The sequence below is a fragment of the Ctenopharyngodon idella genome, chromosome 14 (genome assembly GCF_019924925.1).
Source record: "Ctenopharyngodon idella isolate HZGC_01 chromosome 14, HZGC01, whole genome shotgun sequence".
NCBI lineage: Eukaryota > Metazoa > Chordata > Actinopteri > Cypriniformes > Xenocyprididae > Ctenopharyngodon > Ctenopharyngodon idella.
In genome coordinates this window covers 7,584,555-7,605,652 of record NC_067233.1, presented here as the reverse complement: position 1 = coordinate 7,605,652, position 21,098 = coordinate 7,584,555, and the positions used below count along the sequence as shown (strand labels likewise).

Here is a 21,098-nt window from a genome sequence, read left to right as displayed (position 1 = left end):
GGCACATTTACTTTTCTCGGCCGAGAATAAGTCTTCCTGGTTTCATGACAGAGTAGTCTGCCTTCCCCTTTAAATTGTATTTTGGACCAATATAAAAGTTGTGGTCATGGATTAAATTAACTAACACGGTTTATTGTGGAAGATTCATTTAGGAGGCAATCCTTATAATTTCGAAGCGTTTCAACGCATCAGGTAAGCGAACTCTCCATGTTTATCCGCCCTCCTTTGCTTTTCTTAAGGAACTGGCAATGGCAAGCCTCGCGTCTTGTTGGTTGAAACACAGCTGTGTTGGAGCTATATGAGCATAAAGCATAAGCCTACAGACAAAGCAGTGTATTAGGTATGTGGCATAATTTATCGACTCTTTCAAGGCAACGATGAAAATGAAAACTCTAACATGCATAGATTGCAAGTTTGTCTCGTAAAACAGCAAATGCTTGAGCTGAGGTATTAAGGACTGTATCAATACGACGCGCACACTACGCTATAATTACAGCTTCATACACATTCAACACTTCGAGCAGATATTTTAATGTCTCGTGTATGTGTGTGTTTTTTGTGATGTGTCATTGACATGGCGAAATCTCCATCTTAGACCGCAGAACCATTTGGCTGTTTAATTTCGGTTATCTGTTACGTACATGATTTACGTGTGTTGGGAATTTATGACACATTCCTCGAATAAGGTACACTTGGGAGTTAGTCGACTTTTTAAAACATTAGAGGCACAAATCCCAGTTATTTCTTGTTTTGAGACCTACTAGAAATCTGAAACAATCTAACAGTGAAATACTACAATGTCATAATTTTGACAGTCAATTGAATTGACATTGAATTAATGTTAGTAAAAACTTTAAAAACATAATTAAAAAAGTAGTGAACTTATCTAGCTGTGTCCCACATTTTGTTTCAAAATTTTAATTCGACAAATAATAATAATAAAATACATCTTATTTCACTTTCGGAATTTGCACAAGAAGTTGCAGTGTTAAATTTGTGAGAAAATATAAAGTCTATCAATAACCACAAACCAGTATTTGAATCCAAACTAGCTAGCACCTTCTGAGCAACATCTTAATTGACATCTAAATTTGTAGCCATGTAGGTTTGAGAATCTCCTTCTCTGACTTGAATTAAAAGTCACTGCGTATATGGTGCATAAATTTTGTGTCTTTTTTAAAATTATTTTACTCAGACTCGTCTGCTGGTTTTAAAGCAGGATACCCGGTTGTGGAATGGCTTTGCTGACCTTGCACAGAACACCATCTATTTGCACGACACCGGTGAGTTTTATTGTGTCTAAAAAACTGTGCGTTTATTAAATGCTATAGAAGAAACATGTATGTTTTTTTGTGTGTGTCAGTTGCAGTTCTCCACGTTCTTTCACCCTACTCCCTCTCCCTCCATGTGTGTCCAGTTACTCTACACCTTTTTTCTGTACACAAGTTTATGTGTAATAAGGAGGAGTGTCTTCTTGGTAGCATTCCAAACGCTTCCTAAACTTGCTGCGAATCTGAATATAAAAATCCATTTCACGCTGTTCCAAAAAATTCCCCAGAATTATGTGAGGATTCTGCTTAAGAGCCATAATGCCTGATAACTTTTATTGCTATTCTTGAGAGGTATTGGACAATGTCCATGAATCATTCTGTGTCTCTGTTGGTTGTTTGCTAGGCTTTGTATTTATTATTCAACACAAGATTCCTTTTTCACCCATAACCCGTGCATACTATGTATCTTCTTCTATAACACGCTATGTTCAGAGTATTTTGAGAAAAGTCTCACCGGAGCTTTAATCAACAACCTCATTGCTCCTCCTCTCCACCCCCTCTCTTCTTTTTCTACTTGTCTCTGTCTGGACACGTCAGTCACATAACAGGTAATGTTACTGTCTCCTCTTTCATTCCATAGAAGCACTGATAACAGCCTCTTTGGTGTCCGTCTCTCTGTCTTCTCACACTCTATCTGTTTTTCCCTTAATCGTCTTTAGTATGAGTTTCCTCAGTATCTTATCATACTCTCACTGCATTACAGTTGACCCTTTTTTTTTTTTTTTTTTTTCTTTTTGTCAAAACGCCTTGTCATTGTGTTTCCGGGTATCCTTTTTTCTATTTTCCCCCAGTCACTCATCTCAGAATGAGTTATGGGTGAGAAAAAAGGCTTAAAAGCCCTTACCAAGTGCAAGTTTTTATTTAGCTATTTTGGGAAATAGCACTCACTGAGTCAGAGGATCCAAAGGAGTCAAACAGAATCTACTGGTGTCTTTGCAATTAAGTGCATTACATAATCAGTTCACCCACCACCCATTTTTAACATCACCGTTTACTGGGTAAATCTGAGTTATAATGTTCATTAACTTCAAGTTGAATCAATGGTAATCCACTTAATGTTATTTTCAAGGATGAGGCTATCCCAAGACGAGGAAGACTTCAGAAAAGGTGAATGTTCCTGACACAGCTTTAATCATGCATGTTTATTTTTAGTGTATATTGTATTTCCTCTAGAAACGTGCAACTGATTAATTTTTCATTTCCGCACACCAGAGAAAGTTTCGCCCTGGTTAAGGGGGCAGTGCTCCTGGTGGAAGAGGGAGAGAGGGACGGATTACAGGAAGAAACCATACCCCCTCTACTTGGTCCTAGGCAAGGAGGCCAAGCCTCTGACACTCAGCGCAGACATTTGCATGCAATGATTTCGTTACTACGACCAGAGGACACAGTCAAACTGGTTAGGATCCCCCAAACCACACTTGTTTTACTACATTGCCTTTCTATGTTCAGGGTCTCCATGGACATGGAATACCTTGAAATATCAGAAGTTTTCAAAGTTGTAATTTTGAGGCCTATAAAAGTGATGGGAATTAGTATTTAATAAAGCATCTATATAATATGTATTTCTTTATATCATCAAACAGACATTGCTCTTTGTAAGCACAACCTCTATAAAATGATTTTTATAATCACAGAAGACTGGAAAAAATGGAAATTTGTTCATCAAAGGATGTAGAAATACTGCTACCTTATGCATTTACACTTTATTATCTGTTTCAGACTAAATTTATGGAAGTGGTTATGCTTACTGTCTGTGTCTGTTAGGCACTTTGTTTGGCATATGTAACATCACACGTTCTGCAGTGTGGTTTGTGAAGACATTTCTGTTTGTTTCATCTTCTGCTGTGCAGAAATGACAATAAACCACTTTGCTTTGACTTTCACAATTACACACAATACAATTTACTAAGTAAATCTGTTTATTAAAGAACAGCATGTCTTATATTGCCATGCATGGGTGCGGTGCTTGAATTGTAATGATGGGGAAAAAATCTAATTTTAATTGCGTAATTTTAAATTATTCATATGAATCCAGCTCAGGCTTCTTTGTCTCATTTAAATACATTAACCCTGAGTTTCTTTTTTTTCCCTGCCTCAGGCTGTGCGTTTGGAGTCAGTGAGCCCAGTCAGATTGAGATATTTGCTTATAGTAGGCACACTTGACAAAAAACAGGAGAGTCTACTACTTGGCATGGACTTTCCAGGCCCAAACAGGTAGGTTTATAAACATCTTTATAAACCATATTATCAAGTCATCATAAGTAGCTTGTATTTCATTAGAGGTAAATCCATAAATCCAACAATGTGACGTGTTAAATATTTGTATATCTCAGATTTACAGCCTAAACACTGTTGCGTTTTTGATAACCTCATTTCACAAACACAAATGAATCAAGTAGCCTGTTCTGCTTTTTTTGGAATGGGAATGTGCAGATATTTTACACATGTTTAGTTGCCATTTTAAAGGGCTAGTTCACACCAAAATGAAATAATTTATGGAAATCATTTAAGCCATTATTTACTCACCCTCATGACATTCCAAACCTGTATGGACAAAAACAGTAAGACATTTCTCAAAATATCATCTTTTATGTTTCACAGAAGAAAGTAAGTTGTATAGTTTTGCATTAACATCAGAGTGAGTAAATAATGACAGTTTTCATTTTGGGTGAATGATCCTGTTAAATATAAACTGTTTTAGCAGATTGCACTATATTTCAGCAAGCTTGTCAAGACATGTTTCTCACTCATGGTTTTTTAACTCTTCCTTAGTGATGAGTGCACTATTGGCCTTGTCTTGCCAATATGGAGTGACACACAGGTCTACCTAGATGGAGATGGGTAAGACCATAAGACTAAATCATTAACCCTAACCCTAACCCAAACATATGATAATAAAAGCATAACATGACATTTACTGTAAGGGATCTTAAAAGTTTAATTATAGTACTATGAAAGAGTATTCTTGAAATCAATATCTCATCATCAAAGTCAACTTTCACTTTTCATGTGGTTTGTAAAGTGAAAGGAGATCAAGGACAAAGACTTTGTCTCTTTAGAAAATTAGGAAACAGGCAACATCTCAGACATATTATTAGAAATGTAAACAATATGAAATGTAAATAACATTTTAAATCAAATGGAAGTATGTTCAGTTTGACTGAAAAGAAAATCCACTTTATATTTTATCTACACTGTTCTGCAGAACTTTATATACTGTTAACGCCTGAGCCTCAGAGTTCTGCTTTTTTGACAGTTTGTTTCACTCGTTCTCTTACAGAGGTTTCAGTGTGACATCTGCAGAAGTGACACGAATCTTTAAGCCTGTGTCCATTCAGACGATGTGGTAAGTTTTTAAAGCAGGAAATGCTGAGGAAACAACTAGTTTCCTCAAATAACAAAGATATGCAATGTAACCTTGGTCTTGCAGCCTACACACACTTAAAACTGTTTTCGATTATAATGCTATTTTATTTTTCATTTTTTGTTCTATTGCTTTAACTGTTTTTCTTTTGGTTATTAGTCAGTCAACACCCTACCACCCTACTAAACATCTGTGTGACCGTTTTAAATGTGTTTGTGGTTTGCCAATTGCTTGTTCACAACTCTCTGTCCTGTATCATTCTCAATTTGCACTAGGTCAGTGTTGCAGGCGCTGCATGGCTGCTGTGAACGGGCCGTGCGTGGAGCTGTCATACCTGGCTGCGGGCTGGAGTGGGCACAGCATTACAGAAAAAATGTGGAATCTGACCAGCACTGCCTTAATGAATGGGGGGCTATGACTGGCCTGGAGTCAGTCAGGAAGGCCACCGTAGGAAGTTCATCATCCAATCGGGAGTCAGTGGAGAGGGAGATCAAAACCCAGTTACGAGATATCATGAGAACTGAGGACTTGGAAAACATTACCTCAAAACAGGTAAAATGAGTGTCTTTTCTCTGCCTTTGAAACGGTGTCCCACAATGTCACCATGCTCTCCCCTCCAGTCACCTATAGACCACTTTTTATGATCCAATCAGTTCCTGATAGATAAAATCAATTTCCACCCTATATTTCACTTGTAAATGTCGTATAACAGAAGTCAAATGGGTTGTAAACGAAATTTCATGTTTACTTTAAGATCTTATGTATGTAAATGATATTGGTTAAACTCTTTGCATATGAACGCAACAATATTTACTTAACGGTCATCAGGTTGTGGTCTAGTATTGCATTGTGACAGACTGTAAACCATATCACATTGAAATATGCAATATAGTATGTAAGGCCTGTACCAAAGTTCCTTTCAAGGAAAGTCTGTTCACTTGGCGGCCATATTTGCAACTCCTCCTGGCAGCTATTTCGGGCATCCAAGACCAAGTCCTATCTATTTGAATGGGGGAATCCTGAAATCTCATAAACTGCTTGGCGAACTCACGATTAAATAACATATTTGAAATCAGCAACAAAATCTGACATGAACTGTCTCGTAAATGTTGTTTCTTATGCTCAAATGGCGTTTAAAAAAAAGCTTATTTTCAGGCTAGACGAGCCAATGCGCATGTGCAGTCCTAAACGCGAGTCTCAGGTTTCTGTGGGAACCGGAGCTTCTAACGGCAGCTGCAGTGACACAATGACTTTATCAGTCAGCAATTGTCTCTTTTACCAAAGTCCTTTAAAGAGTGTTATTCTATAGTCTTTGCTTTTACTTAAAAGGCGGGACGTATTCCGCCATATTGCCCGTTGCAGTTTCTCACATTCATTACTAATAGGAGTGAACCATCTTTCAATATCTGTAATCTTTGCTTGTACTGAAATGATCAGAGACCTTGTTAAAATAGCTATGTCACAAACAAGACGATTTCTGAATGACACTCTTTTAGGGCTGGGTAAAAAAAACATCGATTTCTCAATTTTAATCGATTCTCATTTTTACGAACAGATACCGATTTTTAAATCCAAAGAATCGATTAGTCTGGTCTGTATTCAGTTGTTAAATGAACGGAATATGTAACGCGCCTCCCATCCAATAAATCGCAATAATCTTTGTGCTTTACTTTTGATATGAAGCAAAGTCTCAGATTTCAAATGACGTCCATCTTATTATGAGATTCAGAAAATAAATACCGTTTTGGCGTGACAGATCGCTGTAGCGCCTCAGTTAAAGAGAAGCGGCAGCACGGAGCGCATGTGAACATCCTCTCCGCTTTAATACAGTTATAGCGCGAAATAAACATGACTAAACATCTGAAGGTATGTTTAAAATATACAGTACAACTTGCCGAAATCCGTATCGTGTCTCGTGTAATAGCTCGATCAGTGTTTCAACCTCGGAAAGACGTCAATAAAACAGCTCGTAAACAATGTCACGTAACGTCACATTTACCTCAGAAAAACAGTGACCATGAACTCATTAGTCAGCTAGAAAAGTGAACTCTAGAAAGTAGCATTTTGATAAATATAGCTATGCACCGTTACATATTACTTATAATGTTGTGCAATATTTAATGCATGTTTGAATAATCAGTTATGACAGCCACGATTTAAATGTTTATATAAAAAAAAAAAAAAAAAAAATCGAATTGGAGTAGAAATATGAATATGTAATTCGAAACTTATTATAAAAAAAATAGTGTAATTTAAGTGTTTATAAATAAGTTAATTTTAACCTTCAATATTATAGTAAAGTAGTACCAAATGACTCCCATGTGTAGTTTACAGCTTTAGTTGAGAGATCTTTTTTTTTTTTTTCCCCTCTAGAAAATTTGCCATGTACTGTAACTGATACTACACCCAAAATAATCGTAATTGAAGTGAATCGAAATCGTAATCGAATCGCAAGCATGTGAATAGAAATCGAATCGAATCATGAAAATTGTCAATACCCAGCCCTACTTTCTTTGTAGCTTATTTTCACTCTTTAAGGCTATTCAAAATACACTACTGTTCAAAACTTTTAGAGTCGGTAGGATTTTTTTTTTTCTTTTCTTTTTTTTCCTCTTATGCTTGCCAAGGCTGCATTTATTTGACCATAAGTACAGTAAAAGCAATAATATTGTGAAATATTACTATTTATTTATTTTTTTAAATGTAATTTATTCCTGTGATGGCAAAAGCTGAATTTTCAGTGTCCATTATCCAGTATTCACTGTCACATGATCCTTCAGAAATCATTTTTTTTTTTTTTTTCTTTGCTAAAGGAACATTTCTTATTATTAATGCTGAAAACTGTTTTTGTAAAAACCTGTTTTTTCTTTTTTTTTTTTCTTTCTTTTTTCCCCCCCCTCAGGATTCTTTGAATAAATAGAAAGTTTAACTGAATTTAATGGGTCAGTGCTGAATAAAAGTATTAATTTCTTTCAAACAAACAAAAACAATCTTACTGACACCAAACATCTGTAGTGTAAGTCTGAGGACACACCTTTTAAAGACTCACTTATTCAAGGTTAATGTGCCTGGGCTTGTTGGCTTATCCAGAGAATCTTTGTGGAATGAACATGTAACATTCAGGCATTTATTGAGCAGCTTGATTTGATGTTTGTAAGCATTGTATATCATGTGACTTGCCTTTATAATGTAATTTACTGTATAACTCAAACCCATGATCTTGGTGTTGCTAGCGCCCAACGCTAGCAGATGAGCTACAGGCACTTTTTCTGTGTTTTGTAGGTGCGAACAGCCTTGGAGTCCAGAATAGGCATAGACATGAAGGACTACAAAGAGTATATTGACAATGAGATGATGGTCACGATGGCACAGATGGACAAACCTTCCAGAATCTTGGACTACCTTTACTTGGTTAGTAATGACATTTGTTTTCTGTCAAATCCACTATATTGTTGAAAAATATACAGTTATTTATTTGTTCTTTTTTTTTTTGTTGTTGTTGTTGGTTTTTTTTTTTTTTTTTTTTTTTTTGTTTTGTTTGTCCCCCTCCCAAAAGGGTTCAGAATGGAATGCTGCCAACTCTGAAGAATTACACAAGAACAAGTATACAGATTAAATTTAATCATGATTAAATTACTTCAAGATAATTTAAATGAATATTTTAATTAAATACTGATTGAATTATTATATTTGTACTAATTTAAAATAATTATTTTAGTTATTCTATTAAATTAAGATTTTCTGCAGCAGATGAATAAAATACCTTTTTGGTTTTTGGTAGTGTGGGCTACATCCTGAATGTTACCATGGAGATTGACAACTTTTTCCCAGAATGCTTCACCTATATGAATATCAGAGTTTATGATGTGGAGGCAACCGACCTACTCTCACACTGGAACAACACATACATGTTCATCAATGAAGCAAGGTGCTCAACACACACACAGACACACTCACTCACTCACTCACTCACTCACTACCTCTGTGAAAATGGCACCCCATAAAATGAAATAATCCCCAAAACTATGCCATTCGTTTGTGCTGATTTGTGCCGCAAAAACGAACGTTTGTGCTGGTTTGGTGTTCGAGATATTGAGCAGTATTTTTTTGGTCGTGTGACGTCATTCTCCACCCCATGTCGTTCAAATCGCTTCAAACCAGTGCCATTCGTTTGTGCTCGATTTGTGCTGGTTTGTGCCGTTAAAACAAACACTAACTGTTTTCCTTCCACAGATATGACGAATATAATTGGGGAGCTGTGACGTCACTCTCCACCCCACTTTGTCTAAATTGCACGAAACCGGTGCCATTTGTTTGTGCTCGATTTGTGCTGGTTTGTGCCATTAAAACAAACATTGTAACTAAGACCTCTTCTTAAATATAACGGAAAAATGTTTTATGAACAGTTATGTAACTCTCCACCCCAAGTCGTTCAAATCGCTCCAGACCGGTGTCATTCGTTTGTGCTCGATTTGTGCCGTTAAAAGAATCCCTGTATGTGATTACCTTTTTTTTTTTTTTTTTTTTAAATTATGAAAAAACCCAATTTCTGCCCCATGTAATCTAAATCGTTCCAAAACTGGCATATTCGTTTGTGCTCGATTTGTGCAGGAGTGTGCCGTTAAAAGAATGACTTAAAATAATAATAATAATGATAAGCCTAATAAATAAATAACAAAAGAAAAAAAATCTCCTCCCCGTCATCTTAAATTGTTCCAAAATGGTGCTGTTCGTTTGTGCCGTTAAGTAACTACGACCCCTTCTTAAATGGACTAAATTTGTGCCAGATATTGTGACAACCATGTAGGCCTACATGTTACCTGCCTGCTTCTGTAACCAGTAGGCTACTATAGTGTCCTATGCTGTGCTATAGTACTGGGACAGATATTTGATTTAAATAATAATAATAATTAATAATAAATAATAATAATAATAATAATAATAATAATAATATTATTATTATTATTATTATTATTATTATTAATAATAAAATACTATATATTTGCATGGTAAATTTTCAAATACATTAACTGCTAGCTAACATGTTTCCGCACCCCTCAAAAATGTTAAACAAATGCATAGGAAAGTCTGCCTATACGGAAAAGATATGTACTCTGAGACTAAATGTAAAAAAAATCATGTGTGCGGGGCAATTTACAGGTTAATTTAAAATTTGTTAGACACGTCAGAGAAGTGAAATTTTTTTATTAATTATTGTGCAGTCAAGAAACTCACAGGAGCGCGTGTATAACGTTTTAACACATCATCGCTTCACATCTTCCACGGAGAAAGATAAAATGCTGCAACTAACAGGCCCTGTGGAATCTTGTGGAATTGCTTATGCTCAGATTATTTCATCATCTAACTGCAAAATGCATAACAATACACCTTTAAAACAAACACAGACTTTAATCACTGTCCATGTAAAGTAGCCTATAGGTGATGGCTTTTTTTTTCTTTAGCCTAAATAAAATAACAATAAAAATAATGAAGAAAAAAAACATAAATACAATGTACAAAGTGAATTGCAATTTTTACATTAAATAGAATGAGTTAACGGATAAAATTAGTTTCGTTTATAAATTAATTCATATAGGTTGTTTTTTTTTGTTGTTTTTTTTGTTGTTGTTTTTCTCCCCTTCTTGACTGAACCAGTTTAATTAGGCCAAGATGTTTAGATTGACTGTTTTATTTTGATAATAATCAGGCTGCAAAACTCAAGTTTGCAATGCTAAAATATGATGTGTGTGTGTGTGTGGCGCCGGCGCGATCGAACATTGTTAAATGGCCTACTCCATCATTTTTTATCACACAGATAAAAGTAAGACAATATTCACAGCCACAAAGTGTTTACTTTTATTTGTGTGTTCACTATGAAATCTAAATGAGACTACAGGATGCGCTTCTCATCTCTGTTTCCTGACTGAACAAAAATAAACTCGGCAGCACAGACTCGTCCCAAAGATTTTTCTTTCGTTTTGTTAATCTGTAAATTATTTAAGTCAAACGTATTTCATGTATTTATTACTTTAATGACTTGCCTGCATTACTGTCCCAGAGACTTATGTCTAGGAACCAGATTATTGCAATTTCAAGGCCACAAACCCATCACAAATTGAACACAAAAGAACAGCGCCAGTAACGATTTTTAGACCATAGAGGACTGATGTAACTGTTTCTAAATCAAGCACAAAAGGGCACTGGTTTTAAGCAGTTTGAATGTAAAAACATTTTTTGTTAGGCCTACTCTATATTTAAGATTGTCATTGTTGCTTTTTTTTTTTTTTAACGGCACAAATTGAGCACAAACAAACAGCACCATTTAAGAAGACATGGGGTAATGGTTTGGTTTTTATTTTATTTTTTTTAAAGTCTAAAAGTCATCATTTAGGCATTCTTTTAACAGCACAAATCGAGCACAAACGAATATGCCAGTTTTGGAGCGATTTAGATTACATGGGGTGGAGATTGGGTTTTTTCATAATTTTTTAAAAAAGGTAATCACATACAGGGATTCTTTTAACGGTACAAACTGGCACAAATCGAGCACAAACCAACGACGCCGGTTTCGTGCGATTTAGACGAAGTGGGGTGGAGAGTGATGTCACAGCTCCCAAATTATATTCGTCATATCTGTGGAAGGAAAACAGTTACAGTGTTTGTTTTAACGGCACAAACCAGCACAAATCGAGCACAAACGAATGGCACTGGTTTGAAGCGATTTGAACAACATGGGGTGGGGAATGATGTCACACGACCAAAAAAATACAGCTCAATATCTCGAACACCAAACCAGCACAAATGTTCGTTTTTGCGGCACAAATCAGCACAAACGTAGCACAAACGAATGGCATAGTTTTGGGGATTATTTCGTTTTCACGGAGGTTCACTCACTCACTCGCTTCTTCTTTATTTTGGTTTATGGTTGGCATGAATTTAGTAGACCTCCTACCCTGATCATTCTCTTAAAATTTATTAGTTTATATTTAGACACACGTGTCACATGCAGTATGTTATACTTAACCCCCTATGAAAATGATTACAGTTGTCTTTGTGCACTATCTCTCTCATGCTAATATATATGTCATTGTTTCATACTGATGATGATACAGGAAGAGTGGACAGGCCGTACTGGTGCATTGTAAGATGGGCGTCTCTCGCTCTGCCTCCACAGTAATCGCTTTCCTGATGAAGCAGCAGGGCTGGACTTTAGACGAAGCCCTCAACCACGTGAGAGAAAGACGGCCTATAGTGCAGCCCAACGAAGGATTCCTCAAACAGCTGCATACGTATAGTGGCATCCTCAGCGCCAGGTGACTTATGCTCTCATAATGGTGCTGTACTACATTCATGCATGCAAACAAGCATTCATACAGAAATACAGACACTTTCCCACTTGTGTAGTATCTCCATGGATGTTCAGGCACAGACAAGTCAAGTCGAGTCTGGTTTATTGTCGTTCAACCGTGTGTGTACATGAGGGAAGTGAAAATGCAGATAACGCACACTCACCCTCATCTCAAACAGTAATCGCTATGTAAGTTTGAGGTCTTAGAAGAAGTCTCTCATGCTCACCAAGGCTGCATTTATTTGATCAAAAATACAGTAAAAACAGTAATATTGTGAAATATTATTACAATTTAAAATAATTGTTTTCTATTTGAATATATTTTAAAATGTAAGTTATTCCTGTAATTGCAATATCTGAATTTTCTGCAGCCATTACTGTAGTCTTCAGTGTCGCATGATCCTTCAGAAATCTTATTAAAGTTGAAAACGGTTGTGCTGCCTAATATTTTTGTGGAACCAGTGATACGTTTTTTTCAGAATTCTTTGATAAATAGTACAAAAGAACAGCATTTATTTAAAATAGTAATCTTTTGTGACATAAATGTCTTTACTGTCACTTTTGATAATTTAATGCGTTCCTGCATAATTATTATTGTTTCTTTAAAAAAAATTCTTACTGACCCCAAACTTTTCAATGGTGTATGAATTACACTACTCTCTGGATACTGGATTTTGATTGATCAACTGCTGCATAAACAGATGACTTGACTATATTTTACATGATAGACTCGTGTATCACCTATAAGTGTATAATAGACCCAAATTGGTAGAGCCTGAATGTACTGTGACCCTCCATTTCCAATGAGTAGAATGAAATGGAAGAATGAAATCAACTGCAGTCTTTTACTTGATTCATTGTTTAAAAAAAAAAAAAAAAAAAAAGTTAGCAGTACTGTATTTAATTCCAAACATTGCAATGTGCCTTACAGTAAACAGCGCCACAGTGCCCTCTGGAGGCGGAAATCCAAGCCAGAGGTCCGTCAGCCGTCTGTCCACAACGAACCAGCCACAGGGAGTGAACATGAACAGAAAGAGGAAGAAGAGGAAGATTCAGAGAGCCCAGAAGAAGAGGAAAGCAGTGATGATGAGGGAACAGATGTAAGGGCATATATCATATAACACTCACTTTTGATGCTTTTCAGTATCTCTTTAGTTTCCAAATCGGTTTTAACCAGAAGTATGTTTATTTCTATGCTTGTGCCATTCTTAGGTCTTTGATGAGCAGTTGGATGAGTGTGTTCCTGATACGCATGGGGCAGAGAAAGCCCCATCCAACCCACTTATTACTGTACATGAAAGTGATAAGGTTAGACAAGACAGAGGCTGACACGTTAAATTTATTACCATTTTAAAGGGTTAGTTCACCCAAAAATGAAAATTATGTCATTAATTACTTACCCTCATGTCGTTCCAAACCCGTAAGACCTTCGTTCACCTTTGGAACACAAATTAAGATATTTTTTGATGAAATCTAAGTTATATGACTCGTCCATAGACCGCAATTTAACCACCACTTTCAAGGTCCAGAAAGGTACTGAAGACATCATTAAAACAGTCGACGTGACTACAGCGGTTCAACCTTTGTTTTATGAAGCGACGAGAATAATATCTTCTCTTCTGTGTCATTCTCATATGCTGCGTACGTTCAGCGCTTCCAGGTTCTACATCAGAATGCCGACTCCTGCGTCAGCATCACACGAATGCATCGTGCTGCTCAAGTGAACAGTGTCTGCAATACTGAGCTGGCGTTCGGACGTAGAACCTGAACGTGAACAGCATATGAGAATGACACAGAAGAGAAAATATTGTTGAATAAAGTCATAATTTTATGATGCGACGAGAATTATTTTTGTTTTGTTTTTGTGCACAAAAAGTAAGTTTGAACCACTGTAGTCATGTCGACTGTTTTAATAATGTCTTTAGTACCTTTCTGGACCTTGAAAGTGGTGGTTAATTTGCTGTCTATGGATGAGTCAGAGAACTCTTGGCTTTCATCAAAAACATCTTCATTTGTGTTCCGAAAATTCCGGGTGTTGAACGACATGAGGGGGAGTAATTAATGACAGAATTTTCATTTTTGTGTGAACTAACCCTTTAAAAGTCTTTTAAATGTCTATGTGGTTTTCTTTACTATTACAAAAAATGGTTTGTGTTTTAAGGAAGCACTTTTTTTTTTTATATAATGTCTGCTACACTTTTATTTCCCAGGTGTCATCCAGCCCCAGCAGAAGTGGCAGGATGGATTTGTTTTCTCTTATGCAGTCTATTCAGCTTGACGATGAAGACAGAGACAGGATCGATAAAGAGGTAAGAGGTTGAAATGCAAAATTTACTGATAAAGATGTGTGAATAAAAATCAAGTCAAATCACATGCAAGCAATCATTAACTGAAGAATTCCTGTTTCTCAGAGACTTTCTCCTGCGCAACGAAGGAGGAGTCATGGAAGAAGGGGCTTGACTTATCAGAGAACACATGTTGATGTTTCCCCTGAACCAAGCAGCAGACAGTCACAGAACACACACCAGGATGAAGCCGGTCTCTGAAGCGCTTAAAGCGCTTAAGAAATGCGGAGAGGCGGGAATAAAAAAAAAAAAAAAAACGAAAAGGTGAGGAAAAGGAACACAAATAGTGATGCTAATATAAAGGACACTCTTGCACACAAGTCTTATCCTTCTGATTGTATCATTCCAAGTTCTTTGAGGACTCAGAACAAATCTGTTCATATAGTTGCTGTATTTTTAGGTAATTTCATTTGAAGGCAACACACACAAAAGCACATGGTTACAGATCAATGGATATCTTAGTAATTGTCCCTCACCTGTCCATCTAGCCCAAAATTAAAAAAATTTAGTCAGTTTCAGTTGGATTGTTGAGAAATTTACAACGGCTGGTTTCTGTCAGCCACCCTTTTTCATGTGAGTATTGATAAAGGAACTGTTTTTCTCAGAGCATTTTCATTCAAATTGTCACATTGTGCCTTTTGATATCTCTGTATCCTTTGCACCTTCATACTGAGCCATACAATTCAGTTTACTTCACTGATTTTAATATGGTATTATAGACTGAGTGGAGAATTTTTTTTTTTTTTTTGGCTGTTATTCTCATACTGAAACACGAACAATCCTCTCTTATAGCATTGTCTCATGTTCTTAATAAATGAATGAGTGTGATCTCACTCATTTTAGTCCTATGCAATAATCTACTTTATAGCTGTTTCCTCTCAATGAATGTGAAATTTTACAGTATATTGCCTCTGTGAAGATCAGTAGGTGAAAAAGTGTTGAGAAAGCAATCGAAGTTTGGACGTTTTAGTATTCCCATGTAGACTACTGTTCAAATGTTTGGGTCAGTAAGATATTATTATTTTTATTATTTTTTTATTTTTTAGTACTTTTTATTCAGCATTAAATTGTTTGAAAGTGACACTGAACAAAGTGTAACAAAAGAAATTTTAAAACTTAATATAAAAATGTATTCCATGGTTAAAATAAAAATATGAAGCAGCACAACTTGTTTTCAACACTGATAATAACTGTTTCTTGAGCATTCAATCAGCATATAGAATGATTTCTGAAGACCAGAGTAATGATGATTGAACTTTGCCATCACAGGAATACATTATATTTTAAAACGTAAAAATGTTATTTTAAGCATTACTATAGATCATAATAATACTCAATATTACTGTTTTTATTGTATTTTTTTTTATCAAATAATTGGAGGCTTTGTGAGAGACTTCATTCAGAAACATTATAAAAATCTTACTGACCCCAAGCCATTGAACAGTAGTGTAGTTATTAGACAGATGTTGCTATTCATGCTATAATCATGTGTCAGGCAGGTGTGTTTTTAAAACTTGGAGCTATTTTCCACGTCTTTTTCAATAAACAGATGTTGTCTGATATTTGTTTTTAACCTGTACAGTATGCAGGAAACAACCTGAGAGGAAACCTGAGTATTTTCCTAAAAAAAAAAAAAAAAAAGTGCCACACTTATTTAATCTGTTTGTCATTTTGCATGATGGTTCAGTGCCTTTAGTTTATAGAGGTGGACCAAAATAACTACGTTTGTTGGTTTTAATATTCATGCAGTTAAAACTAACACAACTAACTCCTATTTAATACATGTGTCTTTAGCTATAGGGGTGGTTGATTTGTGTCTTTGCATGATGTCTCATAACTGTATGCATGCTGTTTGTACTGTATGTAAGCCTGTCTTTGTGAAGCACGAGTCCTGTATGTATAAAGTATATATACAATCTGCTGTAAAACAATTGTTAAAATGTGTATAGTCACTGCACAAAGTGCCAATGTTGTGAAACCAAAGTTGTTGTGGAATGTTCATAGTATCGAGATACCACTGGTTTTGCAGTTATTTTCCACGAGAATGTCTTAAATGATGTATTAGTTATAGATGATGGCTCACAGCCTTCAAAGTGCTGATTTTCCTCACCTAATGTACAATGTGCCATGCCTTATCAACTTCAAAAATGGTGATTTATTTTATTCTAATGTAACTCAGAGTTCCATTGTTGGTATCAGACGGCGTTAAATATCAAAGTTGCTGTTGCTTTTTTTTTTTTTTCTATTTATGATTTAAACGTGTATCTTTTTAATTTGATATACAAGGTTGTCTGTGCTTTAAAAATTAAAATGAATTTATAATGGGAGCTTGAGAAATATCTAATGGACCATCTCATTGTTTTTGCATCACTTTGAGTGTTTCAGGTTTTAAGATATTTCTATTCTTCATATTGCTATTGTAAAAGAACATATAAACTAGTGCTTTATAGATATTGCTGGAAATTATGATTCGAACTATAGAACTAAGTTGTAAACAGCAATATTTTTTTGAACAAGATGAACAGAACATGCATTGTATCCAGGCAAGAATCTAGGGTTTATGGATTGATTAAAATGTAGACAGAACTGCATTAATCTTGAATGATGACAAATAAATAACTGTTTGTGTTGGTCAATTGGAATGCGGATTTATAGTACCACACTTTTTTTTTTTTTTTTAAATATGTAATGTTCTTGAAAGAAGTATTACACTCACTAAGGCTGTAATTTAAAATAACCCTTTCCTATTTTAAAATGTAATTTATTCCTGTGATGCAAAGCTGAATTTTCAGCATCATTACTCCAGTCTTCAATGTCACATGATCCTTCAGAAATCATTCTAATATGAAGATTTGCTGCTCAAGAAACATCAATGTTGAAAACAGTTGTGCTGATTAATATTTTTGAGGAAATCATGATTTTATGATGAATAAAAAAGTGTAGATGAATTTGTCTTATTATAAGTGGCTTCAATTTAGATCAGTTTAATTCTTGCTAACTAAAAAAAAAAAGTGTTTCTTTATAAGAAAATCTTGCTGACGTCAAATTTTGCATAGTAGTGTACACAAATGACACTACCAAACAGTTTGTCATTCTTTCTCTCGCCTCGCTTTGAAAAAAAAACTTTAAAATGTATTTATAAGGTTCTTAAAATGATACAATTTTTCACAATTTCACTTTTGAGTCAAACTGAAAACTAATTTATCGATTCATATCCCAACAGTCTAGTTGCATCTTTTGGTTTGAGCACCTTTCTGTAATCGACTCAATAAATACACAGTTTGAAAGATGAGAATATTTATATTTACAGACAAAGTCACTATTCAGGATAGTAGTAATAATACCAACAATAGAAAAAAAAAATCCTGCTATTTAAATGAATTTTCGCCTTGGTTCACTAAGCACAACACCACCCTCCTTCATGGCCGTCCAGAAAGTCTGATTCTGCAGTGGAAGAAATGGCATGAATTAGTCTATGCACTTACATCAATACTTGGCCATCAATCTATATAATATCTGAAGACTCTAAAAAGCTGAAATGCATTCAGTGACTCACGGCCTCCGAGCGAAACTTCCACGGTATCTCTCGATAAACAACCCGTGTGATGCCTGCTTCACGACACCGCTGAGCAAGCACCTCACCTACGGCACGGCAAGCCGCTACAGACCGTGTGGAGCACAGCTCGCGCTTTAATGCCCACTCCTTCGTGGAGCAAGACAGCACAGGAACTATTGAGTCACTTGAGAACACCTCAGCTGTGATGTGATGCTGTGTGCGCCTGAACACCAGCCTGAGGAAGGAAAGGCATAAGTTCAATAAACATGTACAGGAAGGTGCTATTAGGATGCTGTTAGTAGGGCTGTGCTCAGCAAAACTTTATTGTAAATGTTTTTCTATTCCTTTAAACTACTTTACTATGCTTACAAACCTGTGATAATACTGTCTAGAGGGCCACACTGTAGCCCAGCCTCGATCCTTCACTGCAAGGGCCATCTGTTCCAGGTTTCTTGGGTTTCGGTTAACAAATGTTTTATTGATGGCTTCATTATCACTAACCACTGGTTCTGGCTCAGGTGCCGCCTGACTGTATTTCCGAGCTGGTGGAAAGAGACCCATAATAAACGTTATTATTATTATTTAAAAAAAAAAAAAAAAAAAAAAAAAAAAAAAAACTACTGATCCCTTGAGAGGATCCAGCCATTTGATATTGCTTTCCCCCCTTCTATTTCTAAGTCAATCAAATATGTGATACAGAAGGTCAAACTTTTGATCCAAAATGGGGTGTTCTGAGAAACACACACACACACACACACACACACACACACACAACTCCTTTTTGAGAGCAGATTGTGCATCTCCAAATTTACTGCCATTCTGTCGGTTGTATAATATAGTTTACACAAAAAAAGAGAGTAAAATTATTATTTGAAGTGTCTAGTTATATAGTTACTTACATGATTGACAATGAATCCACGCCGCTGCAGCCGCAGATCTCTGACATTGACCTAACAGAGTGCGAACACTACGGCAGACATCACTGAACAAAGCCATTTGACAGCTGAAAAAAAAAAAAACCCACCTTCAATTCTGGTGACAAATTATAGTTGTTTCTGTTCAAACGGATATAGCATGACCCTTCGTTTTTTATTAAAAGAATTTGACCACTTTCTAGTGCGCAGCCATTTTGATGTCACACGAAAAATGTTCCGCGTTTCCGGGGAAAACGTTGGGCTTCACTTGGGTTCCGCTTAGAAATCTTTAAATGAATGAAAATAATGACGAAAACATTGTTTTTAATTATTTTATATAAGAAGGAAAGTTAATGTATTATAATGAATCGTTCTTTAGTGTCCTAAACCACAATTTATTTAAAATGTTAGATATTCCGATATTATCATACTGTCCACGAGATGGCACTAGTACCCTTCATCCTGGAAAAGAAACCTTCATCCGACGTCTACCGTGCTATCATGGTTTTTTGGTCATGTATTATGGTAATGTCATGGTATTCTTGTTTTGAAGCACTGGTTGGCTGTGCTTATGTTAAATATACATGTTAAATAAGTGTCATGTCTTTTGTCAATGTCATGTCAAGTCGAGGGTTAGTAGGCTAATATTCACACGTCTGCTCATTTAATAAATAATAAAATATTCCTATATTCATTCATTTTGATTATTAATAAATTTGTGATGAACCGTGTGAATCAACATACTCTTACACCTGTTTGATTTAAAGCATGTCTCATAGTTCAATTGAAACAGTATTTTTTCGCTCTCAATCTCCAGAGCTTCTTATAGCCCACTCCTACATTTTCAGGCAGTGGTGGGCTCACCCCTGGACATTAAGGGATTTTCTGCATGGCTTGCCATTTTAATTTGGCCAATTTGTTTGTGCTGCACTTTTAGCATGCTGTAAAGAGGCTGTGCCCCTAGATAAAATAAATGGCTCTCTTGCCAATTGAACAAGAATGCTCCTGTAACCCAAATTCTTGCTCTCAGCAAGAGCTACTAATGTTGAGCACTTTACCCATATTTTCCTTGAGACCATTAGAAACCTTTTTGGAGAGGGGTATTCGCAGGTGTGCAAATTATGACATTACACTCTCATTTTAAATTAACCCCCCCACCTTTGAAAAAAAAATGTTTAATTAAAATGCATTCCCTTTTCATACTCCAATAGAGATTGTTATTGAAAGAATATAGCCTACCTCTGTCCCATTTAAATTCAACCTACAGGAATATACAACCGAAAGGACCAAAGACAAATCACTTTACTACTGTATTCGAAGCAAAATAAGATAGAACTCACACTATTGCAATAATGTTGAGAGCCTCAAGTGGAAATAAAAGAATAGAATGAAACATTCCTGCATTCCAGGTCAATAACTTGGACGTGATGTGTGTATATGTATCCATATCCAGAAGGCTACTCATTCACACAAGCACAAACCTTGTCTGCTACCTGCTCCACTGCTTCATATTGACAGAACTAAAACTGAAAATCAATGGACTCATTAGTTACAAAAATGTCAAGGTTGGTGCAGGAAAGGAAAGATTATTGAATACAAAAGAAAACTTTCTTTCATGTGCTTTTTGAGCAAAATTGAAAGCAACACGACACATTATATATACGGCTTCATTTATCAAAATAGTAAAAACAATCTATTGTGAACTATTATTACAGTTTAAACACATTCAGCAGTCTGCAGTGTCACGTGATCCTTCACAAATCATTCTAATATGATTATAAGAAAGCATTTATTTGAACTAAAAATGTTTTGTAATAACGGAAAAGGCTTTACTGTCATATTTAATCGATTTACTTTAAAGGATTAGTCCACTTTCAAATAAAAAATTCCTGATAATTTACTCACCCCCATGTCATCCAAGATGTCCATGTCCTTCTTTCTTCAGTCGAAAACAAATTAAGGTTTTTGATGAAAACATTCCAGGATTTTTCTTCTTATAGTGGACTTCAATGGCCTCCAAACGTTTGAAGGTCAAAATTACAGTTTCAGTGCAGCTTCAAAGGGCTTTAAACGATACCAGACGAGGAATAAGGGTCTTATCTAGCGAAACGGTCGGTCATTTTATAAAAAAAATAAAAATAAAAATGTATATGCTTTATAGGCACAAATGATCGTATCACAAGAGCTTCCACCAGAACGCGATTCCGTATTCTTCAAAAAGCTTACGCTAAATGTCCTAC

At 35.7% G+C, this 21,098-nt stretch overlaps 2 protein-coding genes across 6 annotated transcripts; one reads left to right on the top strand and one right to left on the bottom strand.

Annotated features, from left to right (window-relative positions):
• Positions 1 to 12: 12 nt before the first annotated feature.
• si:ch211-203d1.3 (protein phosphatase Slingshot homolog 3) lies at positions 13 to 17,030 on the top strand. Of its 5 annotated transcripts, none has more exons than XM_051860192.1 (16): positions 13 to 192; positions 1,217 to 1,283; positions 2,401 to 2,438; positions 2,544 to 2,727; positions 3,430 to 3,545; positions 4,104 to 4,172; positions 4,612 to 4,677; positions 4,971 to 5,247; positions 7,978 to 8,106; positions 8,252 to 8,298; positions 8,477 to 8,623; positions 11,808 to 12,008; positions 12,975 to 13,143; positions 13,256 to 13,351; positions 14,254 to 14,352; positions 14,455 to 17,030. In XM_051860192.1, the coding sequence occupies exons 2-16, from the start codon at positions 1,236 to 1,238 to the stop codon at positions 14,587 to 14,589; spliced, it is 1,821 nt and encodes a 606-aa protein (XP_051716152.1). In that variant the 5' UTR covers positions 13 to 192; positions 1,217 to 1,235; the 3' UTR covers positions 14,590 to 17,030. The 5 variants fall into 5 exon arrangements, with proteins under 5 accessions (XP_051716152.1, XP_051716153.1, XP_051716150.1 ...); XM_051860193.1 differs by having other exon boundaries at positions 14 to 192; positions 1,220 to 1,283; XM_051860190.1 differs by having other exon boundaries at positions 14 to 192; positions 1,196 to 1,283.
• A 638-nt stretch (positions 17,031 to 17,668) lies between these two features.
• Positions 17,669 to 19,105, bottom strand: mrpl18 (mitochondrial ribosomal protein L18). The gene is made up of 4 exons (XM_051860203.1): positions 18,844 to 19,105; positions 18,318 to 18,486; positions 17,945 to 18,179; positions 17,669 to 17,832 (listed from the first exon to the last, which is right to left on the bottom strand). The coding sequence occupies exons 1-4, from the start codon at positions 18,938 to 18,940 to the stop codon at positions 17,761 to 17,763; spliced, it is 573 nt and encodes a 190-aa protein (XP_051716163.1). The 5' UTR covers positions 18,941 to 19,105; the 3' UTR covers positions 17,669 to 17,760.
• Positions 19,106 to 21,098: the final 1,993 nt, after the last annotated feature.

What these genes read in the sequence shown, in the direction of transcription:
- mrpl18 (XM_051860203.1), bottom strand. Translation starts at nt 18,940, where the DNA reads ATGGCTTTGTTCAGTGATGTCTGCCGTAGTGTTCGCACTCTGTTAGGT. An exon ending in TCTAGACAGTATTATCACAG is followed by an intron (nt 18,180 to 18,317) that starts GTTTGTAAGCAT and finishes TTCCTTCCTCAG; the next exon opens with GCTGGTGTTCAGGCGCACAC. An exon ending in GGAAGTTTCGCTCGGAGGCC is followed by an intron (nt 17,833 to 17,944) that starts GTGAGTCACTGA and finishes CTTCCACTGCAG; the next exon opens with AATCAGACTTTCTGGACGGC.
- si:ch211-203d1.3 (XM_051860192.1), top strand. Translation starts at nt 1,236, where the DNA reads ATGGCTTTGCTGACCTTGCACAGAACACCATCTATTTGCACGACACCG. An exon ending in CATCTATTTGCACGACACCG is followed by an intron (nt 1,284 to 2,400) that starts GTGAGTTTTATT and finishes GTTATTTTCAAG; the next exon opens with GATGAGGCTATCCCAAGACG. An exon ending in CTGTACATGAAAGTGATAAG is followed by an intron (nt 13,352 to 14,253) that starts GTTAGACAAGAC and finishes TTTATTTCCCAG; the next exon opens with GTGTCATCCAGCCCCAGCAG.